Here is a 10262-nt window from a genome sequence, read left to right on the forward strand (position 1 = left end):
TTAGTTGGCAGCAATGGTCTGCTTAATCCAGCTCACGTAGTTGCAGACCTTGGTGTAGACTCCAGGCTTGTTCTTCTGGGCACAGCCATAGCCCCAGGACACAATGCCCTGGAGGGCTCCGTTGCAGACCACGGGGCCACCAGAGTCACCCTGTGCAAGAGAGGAGACAGTCAGGGCTCTTGTTCATCAACAAGAGATGAGATGCAGGTGCTCTTTCCTGTGCCGGGGCCATTTTCTCAGCTGCTTATTCTCCATGGGACGCCTTCTTTGTCCTTGGAAATCAAGCCTGCAGTCTCCTTACCATATCCATAGCCCTGCTACCCTGCTTCTAGTCCCTTCTCTTTCCTTAGGTACCAGGGAGACCAAGAGGAGCGAATCCAAGACAATGCAGGTGCTTCCTAACTAGCTCTTTGTAAAAGGGTTCTCTTCCACAATCTCCCTCCTTAGAGGGTGTCTGGACATACAATCTGCACAGCATTATTTGTGTCTCTCTTTACAATTGACCCCAGCTACCAATATCACAAAAAGAAAATTCAAGATTTGTCCCAAAGCTGTCCCTTGCCTCTCAGCCATTTACCATCAGTCCAGTGATAGTTTTATTATCTCTGTGTTTCAGAAAAGGGAAAACACAGTGGAGAAGAGCAAGACTGAGTGGATGGAGGCACAGAAAGAAACTCACCTGGCAAGAGTCCTTTCCGCCCTCCAGGAAGCCCAAGCAGAACATGTTGCTAGTGATCTGGTTTGGGTAGGAACTGCGGCAGGAGGAATCAGAGAGGATGGGAGCCTTCAGACACTGCAGGAGATCAGGGTTGTTGGCTGTCGAGTGCAAGAGTGACAACAGAAAACAATTAGCCACAAGGCTCTTGGAAATACACTCCTCAATATTTCTGTCCTTTACCCAATATTCCCACTCTTTCTCTCAATTTTCCAAAAGCTTCCAGTTTGGGTAGCAACCTAGAACACTTTCCAGTGGTTACAGAACTCTTTCCAAGTGGATCTCATAAACAAGTTGTTCTTTCTTTGACACTTGCATCACTTGCCATAGATTTCTAGCCTAAGAGATGTCATTTCCCATTTAGGGATGTACTCTGGGAGTGACATATTCCTTGGCCTCTGTTCTACCTACCTCCTTAGTTTTTTCCCAACACTCATCATGCCTCCATATCTTTATCATGGTTCAGGTTGGGGGTTTTATGCGTACTATCAGCAATGGAAACTTCCTGATTTAGATTAGATTTAGATTTAGATATCCTCCAAGACTCTCTAAGTCCCTAAACTGGCCTCTGGGGCTCCCACTTGAGTGAGACTTTGACCCTTAGCATGCCTTTCTCTCCCAGTATTCAGACTCAGCATTTCTGTCCCAGGAGATACTTACTGCCACTGCTCAGGGTGTTGCCCCAGCCAGACACAAGGCACTGAGTACCAGCAGACGCACAGGAACTTGGCAGAGAGACTGCGGCCACTTTGGAGTTGAGGGAGGCGGCTGACTTCAGTTTAATCAGCATGATGTCATTATTTAGTGTGGATGAACTGTAGCTGGGATGGCGGATGACCTTGGAAGAGCTGATGAATTGCTCACTGCCCTCACTGACCTTAATGTTGTGTTCTCCCAGACGCACCTGGATTTGGCTGAATTAAAGGATTAAATGTTTATTCAGTGTTCAGCTTGAGCTGCTTCTCCTTCCCCTGACCTTCCAGTCATGTAGATAAACATTGCCCTCTTCAGACATTGACTTACACTCTTGAGGTGCAGGTGGAGTCTGCCTTAGGGGAGTGTCGCTATAAGTACAGAATCATGGCCCACCAATTTATTGGAGTAGTCAGAAACAAGAATGGGAACTAAGCTCCCGGAAAACAACTGGGGATGAGAGGGGAGTTGGTAGAACTTTGTCAACACCTGCCATTTCTCCTCTTGATAGGGTCACTGATTATCAGAGTGAGAGGAGACAGGAGTAAGCAATATGGCAGAAAACCAAGGGAGAAGAGTGAATCATACTGTTTGTAATCTACTGGAAACTTGATGCATTTTTGTTATCTCTACAGCCATTTTCTGTGGTTGAGCTATGATGATTAGGGCTACGTCTTGATTCATGTTCTTAGACCCTTTCTAAGGAGACTTTCTCACTCATTACTTCCCTCCATGTCTTAGTACCATCATTTGGGAAGATATCACAGAATTCTAAGGGTACCCTCTGTGCTCATGTCCCTCAATACCTCACACAATGACTGAAGGCCTCTCTCCCAAAGGACAACTCTCTAGCTGGCCCTACAGAGAGCTCTGGGAAAGATAGAGAAGCAGCTTAGGAATGTGAGTATTGATTACTTACGACTTGTAACAATGAGCTGCAGACACCACCCACTGGCTGTTGATGAGGGAGCCCCCACAGAAGTGGTAGCCAGAGTTCAGAGACACCTGGTAGGGGACGGAATTCGCCTGACAGGTGTAGCCACCTACGATCTTATCATCATCGTCATCACTGCTGGTGGGGAAAGCAACTGACAAGGAAGAGTTGAGAGAATTATCTGTTGGATAAATCCATCTTGCAACTTCTACTTCACCACTTCTTTCAGATCAGCATGAAAAGTACAACTTCTCTTTTCTTGCATAATCAAGGAATGGTAGTTTTGAGATAATTATTGGAAAGTCCATTTTTCAACACGTTTTAGGCACTTGTATTATTGTAAGTATTTGATTTTTGATTTATGCGTTAAATTTGACAATTATGTTGTTTGTTTATGTATCAATTCAGAAACACACATGCAAACATACGTGTTCACAAACTCACAAAGATCGGAGCACTACTAACTGAGAATACAAGGAAGACCAGCCTTACAATTGTGTATAAAGCTTTGCAGTAGTCATAGTTGTATTTGTGGTAGTTGGATGGGTGTTGGAATGTTCTAGATAGTCCCAAGAAGTGACAGAAAGGAAGCTTTTAGATGCCACCCAAGAATGTTCTAGCCAGGAGAGAAATGAGAATTTAACTCCTTTATTCCCTCAGATTCTCTCTTTGACTAGCCTATAATTTTCTCTAAATCATTTTACAGAGAATTTTAAGAATTCCTTCTCCAAAATTTACACTTAGCTCAATTATCTTTCGGATGTTTATCAATTTGTTCAGCATGGTAAAGTGTAGGCCACTGATTTATCAGGATTTCCCACAACTCCAAAAGTTTTATATGAACCCTATAATCAAGCATTTAAAAATGATATTAAGAAGGAAATTTCTAAACACATGGATAGCTATGTTGAATCTGTTTCTGGCCAATCTGGGAAATCTTATTATTAACGATTTTAATATTATAAAATTCAGTAGTATCAATAGAAGTAGGCATTTTTTCAATTTTTTCATCATTGAAGACATGTTGCTTTGTATAAGAAGGACTTCATGGCCGAGATGTCATGAAGCCTACCCCAGGGGCAGGTATTTGCTGCAGTGGTTAAAATGTTGCTTGGGACATCTTCATCCCTTATTAGAATGCCTGGGTTTGAGTCCTTCTCTGCTCCTGATCCTAGTATCCACTAATGCATGCAGTGATGGCTGAAGCAATAGGGCCCCTTCCACCTATGTGGGAGACCTGGATTGAATTCTGGGCTCCTGGCTTCAGCCTGGCCCAGCTCTGGCTGTTTGCAGGCATTTGGGGAGTGAACCAGCAGATGGGAAATTTCTCTCTCTCTCTCTCTCTCTCTCTCTCTCTCTCTCTCTCTCTTTCTCTCTCTCTCTCCCTCTTCTTCTCCCTCTCCCTATCCCTCTCCTTCTCGTTTTCAAATAAATAAAAATAAATAAATGTTTAAAAACTCATCCTAGATATTTTACCTGTAACATATAAAGGATCCTGTCTTGTTAAGACCTCTAGGTTCTAAATAATCTTCCCTTTACTATACCAGTGTCTGGCTTTGATGCTCATAACAGCCTCCTCAAGGAGCACAAGATTAGTTTCAATTATTAATTCCAAATTCTTGGAATCTTTAAGACAAGCACCCCCTTAATATGGACTACCCTTTCCTTTTCTCTCTTCTCCATAGACTCCACCAGAGCAAGTTCTGCCTCTTCATATCTTCTACTCTAAGCATATCTGCTCACCAAGAATTTCTTCCAACAAATGAGATTTTTAAGTATCTTTAAACGTATAGGCTATACACTACTGTTTCAGTACTTTAAACTTCTTGAGGACAAAGACTATATGCAGCATTCATTATTATTATTATTATTATTATTATTTTGACAGGCAGAGTGGATAGTGAGAGAGAGAGACAGAGAGAAAGTTCTTCCTTTTTGCCATTGGTTCACCCTCCAATGGCCGCTGCGGCCGGTGCATTGTGCTGATCCGAAGCCAGGAGCCAGGTGCTTCTCCTGGTCTCCCATTTGGGTGCAGGGCCAAGGACTTGTGCCATCCTCCACTGCCTTCCTGGGCCATAGCAGAGAGCTGGCCTGGAAGAGGGGCAACCGGGATAGAATCCGGTGCCGCAACTGGGACTAGAACCCGGTGTGCCGGCACCGCAAGGCAGAGGATTAGCCTGTTAAACCACGGCGCCGGCCGCAGCATTCATTATTATCTCTCAGGGCATTCTTACATATATGATAGACATTTTACTGATTCCTGTGTTAGAGATGCAGCTAAAATCCATCAAAGATAAATTGTAAGGGACTCACCAGCAGCTCCCAGGAAAGCAAGGAAGAGGAAGGTCTTCATGGTTGCTTACTGGACCTAGACAGGGGGATAGACTCCAGCTTTGGTCTGCAGGTATTTATACTTCCAGCCTATCAGGGCACCAAGGCCTAAACGGGTTGAGAGTGACTTCACTGGAAACACGTAATTCTAAATTTAGAATTCAATTCTTTAACAGATGGAAAATAATCCAATCTCAAATTTAAACATCAACATGTGTCTACTTTTCCAGAAGGTTATGGGAATGGAGGTAACAAACCAGCTGGTGGGAACTGTTTGCCATAGCAAGAAAGTAGGAATAAGGAAAGCTACAGGTGTCCTGATTCCCAGATAGAGATCTCAAGTGCTTGGTTATCTCCACTGTGACCTTCTATTCTAAGGACTCTCCTGGTGAACCCTGACCCTGGAGGTTTGACATTTGTTCTTTTCCAATTATATACTTTGTCCTGTGATTCTGGTCTAGTACATGCGTGTTAACTTTCCATTGTTAGTACAAATGCTTTGTTGCCCCCAGAAAAAAAATCTTATATTTAAAATTATAATAGACAAAAAGAGAAAAGTAAAGGAACTGCAATAAAATTTATCTAGAACTCACCTTGTGTCAAAGATTCAGAAATTTCCCCTTATCTGTGATTTATTTTGCTTTCAATAATTTCACCCATGATCAATCACAGTTCGAGAATATCCAGTTTGCAAGTTTCAAATAACATTTAGTACAGTATAGGTTTGGTAAGTTAAACTTTATCATAAGTATGTACTTATAGGAAAAAGTCTTAGATACAGTGTTTTGTATTACACATGGTTTCAGGCAATCCCATGGGATCTTGGAACATACCCCCTTCTTTCAACGTGCAGCGGGGACACTGTATCCTAGGTTCCTTACCTATCTTAATTTAGCAATCACCATAGCAACCACATAAGATACAATCATGATCTCCACTGTACAGATGAGAAAACTGAAGCATCGCTAGTACATCACAAGCACATGGTGGAATCAGGATCCCAACCCAACCTCAGAGTCCATGCTCTTCACCACTAAGCATCACTTCCGTAGGTCACCAGATTCTAGACTCGGAGACACCGTAGAATTCTTGGCCAGCGATCACACAACTGAATTTACAGAGTGCTTAGCATGTGGCAGACACCATGGAAGGGCTCTGCTTGCATCAACTCGTTCAGTTCTCAAAAACAGCACTATAACTTCTGTGCCACAGTTTTCATCATTTAGAATGTGAAGAGGGAAAGGTGAGAGAAGTCAACTGTTCATTCTCCAATGCTGGTGGCTACAAAGTGATCAATTCAAGGTCTATGCCCTCAGCTGTGATGCCATAAATGTGGACAGGGACAGCAGTCTGAGTTCTTCCAAGCTAAGAGTCAACTTCGCAGAATTTATGGGATCCTGGAAAAACAAGAAATGGGATCCTGGGCAGGAATTGCCAGAATTCAGTGGGTACAAGAGAAACACCCGAGTAAATGATTCTCGATGATTAGTAACCTCTAGCTAGCAGCAGAGCAGCCAGGACTTACGTCTACACAATAAATACACATTGATCTGGTAGAATGTAATTTCTGCTTAAGCAAATTACCATCAGGAAGTAGTTTCTATTTCTTTTACATTTGAGATTTGACTGCTATCAAGGCAGAGTTTCTGAACCTTGGTGCTATTGACATTTTGGGCCCCTGGGGAACTGTCCCACGTGTTGTAGGATGTTTTTCATCTTCCTTTAGCTCTAGATGCAAATGACTCTACCCTTTCCTCTAATTGTGATGATCAAAAGTGTCCCCAGATATTACCAAGTGTCATTTGGGTGACAAAATCATCCCCAGTCAAGAACTGCAGCTAGACGGAGTAAGAGGGCAGAGAGGTTTTGCTTCCAAGACTATAGCCATGAGAAAGTGCCTTGAGCTTTGGGACAACATAGGCACTCAAATGACCTCCAAGAGAATACTCCCCCTGCCAAGGCAGGATTCTGCCATTCATTGATTCCTAGAAATTAGGAAGTCATAGGGAGTAAGGGTAAAGCAGTGCCCAGAATGAGGAAGGAAGAGTCTTATCAATCTGTTCAATTATTTTCCATTGCTAACACCTCCATCTACAAGGTGTTGAAAGCTGTCTGGGACTACATGAACTAGAACTTCCACAGAGCCTTATCAGAGATCTTGGCCTGTTTGAGAATGCAACACCTTAGAACAGAACTTTTACAGTATTGGCCCAAGCACTGGTATGTCATAGGATGCTCCCTCTGGTGCTCTTATCTGGGCTTTGTGACTTGCACTCTCTCTTCCAGGAGTGAGTGAGCAAGGGTTTTTAGATGAAGAGGGGTGTGGGTAGGGATGCCTATCCAGTATCAATGGCAATCCTACCATCCTCCAAAAATATCTTGTCTGGCTAGTGTTATGGTTTTTAATCCCTTAAAGGAACTTGGGCTAGTGGGGAAAAATGCCAAGTGATACTCCCACACTTTTTTCTTCATTCTACTCTCCCATTTCGAAAAAGTTATTACTTATGTGTTTGAAAATCAGAGTGACAGAAGAGAGAGATCTTCCAATTTCTGGTTCATTCCACAAATGCCTACAAGAGCCCTGGGGCAAGGCCAGGCAAAACTAGGGGATAAGAATTCCATCCATGTCTCTATGGGGGTGGCAGCAAACTCAAGTGCTTGACCATCACCTGCTGCCTTCCAGACACATTAGCTCAGAGCGGGGTCGGAAACAAAGGTGGGACTTGATCCCCGGTCCTCTTATATGGAATGTAGGCATCACCCGTATTGGCTTAGCACCCACCCAGCTCTTACATGGTTTTGTACATAAACAATTTGGCACTGTGTCTGTAATGTCATTTGATTTTAAGTAGCTATCTATTTCTCATATTCTCTTTTTTGTATTTTATGACTTTAGTTAGCATATGCATCTTGCAATCTTACTTTCAATTTAATTGAAAATGCACATATAAAAACTGTATATTCTTAATTTATTTTATTAATGGAAAGAGAATAGATTTCATGCATTCTACAATGCAGCTCTAAGAATACAATCACACTTCCCTCCCTCACCCTGATCCCCTCCCTCCTACTCTCCCATCTTTTCCTTCCATCAGTTTTTGCAAAGATATAATTTTAATCCACTCCGTATTCACAGGCTTAATTCACCACCAACCATAATACTCAATAAGTAGAAAGTAGGAAGACCACACTTCCACAGGAGTATAAGCAGGGACTAAACACAACAATCAAATCCCAAAATGTCCCTCATTGACATGTCCTTGAAGGGAACTTTTTGTCGAATGCATGTTAAACTGAGCACGCTTTGCAAATGCAAACCAGTCCTCTCCAAACTATGTGAAATCACGTTGAAGACCATAGTGATGCACATACCAGGATGTGGGAGACCAGTTGCTAGGGAGAGAGCTGGAAAAATACAGAGCCAGTGATAGTGGGGACTGTGGTGGCTGCTGTGAGTGGAGGCGGTATGCAGCAGAGAATTTTAGGTTGTTGAGTGAACGTGATGAGAAGTGTGCCCTCTTGAAGATGTTGGGTAACACGGAGATCAGTATGAGGAGTATGAGGTAAATCTGTGTATCTCTATGCATGTTTGGCATTCATGTTAACTGGGTGAATTAATCTCAGAAACACATCTCTTCAATATTGTGTAGGAGCTTGGACTTGTGAGGTATCCTGTGCTTACAAGATCCTGTGCATCACTCTGAGAAGCTTGACCCTGGAGACTTGGGTTGGATTGAAGTATTCTGTCTGCACTTTACCTGTGCAGAACTTCTGTTCTCAATGATACAAGTGAATTCTCTTTTACAATGATCCCAGAACACGCTACAGCAAGTGGGGGTCTCCTCCAGGCTCCTCCAGTGACAGCAGCCATTAGCTTTGGGGAATGTCCATCCTGGTTTTTCCCAACAGAGTGTGTTGGGATTACACTTCTTTTCCCAATGAATCTGTATTTGTCACCTGTCTTTCCCAGGCACTTGGCGTAGCGGCCTTGTAGAGCTCTTTAAATCTGTGCTGATACTGGGGGCTGACAGGACTCCAGCAAATACACTGGCATTTACATTGGCAGGAATCAGAAGCACCAGCGTCTGGAGGTGATTCCCTACTCTTGTCCCCCGTGGACTCTGTTTTTCTTCCCATTTAGCTTCTCCATCCACTTTCCAGGCTGATACATTCCATGTCAGTGTGGCCATGCAAGTCTCCAACTGCCCCAGTCTGTAAGAAATGTTTCAAATACAATCCTTTCCTGGAAAAGAAAATCACTAAGAAACAGTGTAAAAAAAAAAAAAAGGATGCATGTAATCAGGGCAACAGAAGTGCAAAAGAAAACAAAGTACAAGGCATATGCGTCTGAAATAACCTTGATGCTAACAGGAGAATTTATGTTTCACTGCATTTCTAATCTTCGTCACATATAGAAAATCAGTGCTACTACATAGAGCACTCTTTTGTAGAAGAGGCAACCCCAGAAGTTGTCTCTAAGTTTCCTTGAGGATCTTACTCAGGGAAGGCATCATTGTGGGGGCATTTCTACTGCAGATACCTAAGAGTATCTGTAAGATTGTTCACAAAGATCAGCAAGAATTTTCCGTGAAGTGCTGGATTGTTAAATATGTTAGGCTCTGCAGGTGCCATTACCTTTCTAAGAACTGCTCTGTTGTCATGCCAAGAAAGAGCTTAAATAACATGCAACTGAATGCCTGTTGCTTCCACTGCTCATGTCTGAGTCCTATGGAGAAGGTCTACTCCAGCTACTGGAATTTAAATAGACTGTTCAAAGTGGACATTGTCTATAGCTGAAAATGCTGATTGGTGAGAGACAGAGATAGCTAAAGAGACCACGGCATGGAGAAGGGTTGTCACAGGGATGTAGTTATTCTCAAATATAAAGCACTACTCTGCTAGAAAACACAGAATCATGCCATAAGTCCCCAGATGACATTACCAAGGAGAACATCATTGTTCAATGTAGCCAAGAACTTTGTAACCACAGATGTACCCCTTTTGGGTGGCAGCAAGAAGTCATGGTCTGAGAAGAGATGTGTAAAGGCCACTACCATTTCAAAGGAAGATTTTCATGTTCTTTGGTAGACTTTGCTGTTCTTCAGTCTTTATCACTTAAAAAAGTTTACTTTTCATATTAACAAGTACAAACTGATTTTGTGGTGCTACAGAGCAAGTTATCACTGTAGTTCCCAGTTGTACAGGTTAAAAGGCAATGAGGGTGGCCGCTCGTGCTACTCTGATGAGGGCATTGCTGATGGACTGGTGGTAGCAGCCCAGGCAGAGGCAAATTTCTCAGAGGGAAGAAAAATCTTCTCAGGGCTGGCACTGTGGCGTAGCAGGTAAAATCGCCACTTGCAATGCTGGCACTCTATATGGGCGCCGGTTCCAGTCCCAGCTGCTTCACTTCCAATCCAGCTCTCTGCTATGGCCTGGGAAAGCAGTAGAAGATGGCCCAATCCCTTGGGCCCCTGCACCTGTGTGGGAAACCTGGAGGAAGCTCCTGGTTCCTGGCTTCAGATTGACATAGATACGGCTGTTTCGGCAAATTAAGGTGTGAACCAGCAGATGGAAGATCTCTCTCTCTCT

At 43.2% G+C, this 10262-nt stretch overlaps 1 protein-coding gene across 1 annotated transcript; it reads right to left on the reverse strand.

Moving 5' to 3' along the window:
• LOC133764006 (serine protease 1) lies at window positions 1–4695 on the reverse strand. The gene is made up of 5 exons (XM_062197665.1): window positions 4656–4695; window positions 2328–2496; window positions 1376–1629; window positions 680–816; window positions 1–150 (listed from the first exon to the last, which is right to left on the reverse strand). Exons 1-5 carry the CDS (start codon window positions 4693–4695, stop codon window positions 1–3), a joined length of 750 nt encoding a protein of 249 aa, XP_062053649.1.
• Window positions 4696–10262: the final 5567 nt, after the last annotated feature.

The sequence above is a fragment of the Lepus europaeus genome, chromosome 1, assembly GCF_033115175.1.
Source record: "Lepus europaeus isolate LE1 chromosome 1, mLepTim1.pri, whole genome shotgun sequence".
In the NCBI taxonomy this organism is placed as follows: Eukaryota; Metazoa; Chordata; class Mammalia; order Lagomorpha; family Leporidae; genus Lepus; species Lepus europaeus.

Bases quoted from the DNA above. Each gene is read 5' to 3' on its own strand.
- LOC133764006 (XM_062197665.1), bottom strand. From the start codon at position 4,695: ATGAAGACCTTCCTCTTCCTTGCTTTCCTGGGAGCTGCTG. The intron at 2,497-4,655 runs GTGAGTCCCTTA...CTTCCTTGTCAG, and splicing joins TGCTTTCCTGGGAGCTGCTG to TTGCTTTCCCCACCAGCAGT. The intron at 817-1,375 runs GTAAGTATCTCC...TGCACTCGACAG, and splicing joins CAACACCCTGAGCAGTGGCA to CCAACAACCCTGATCTCCTG.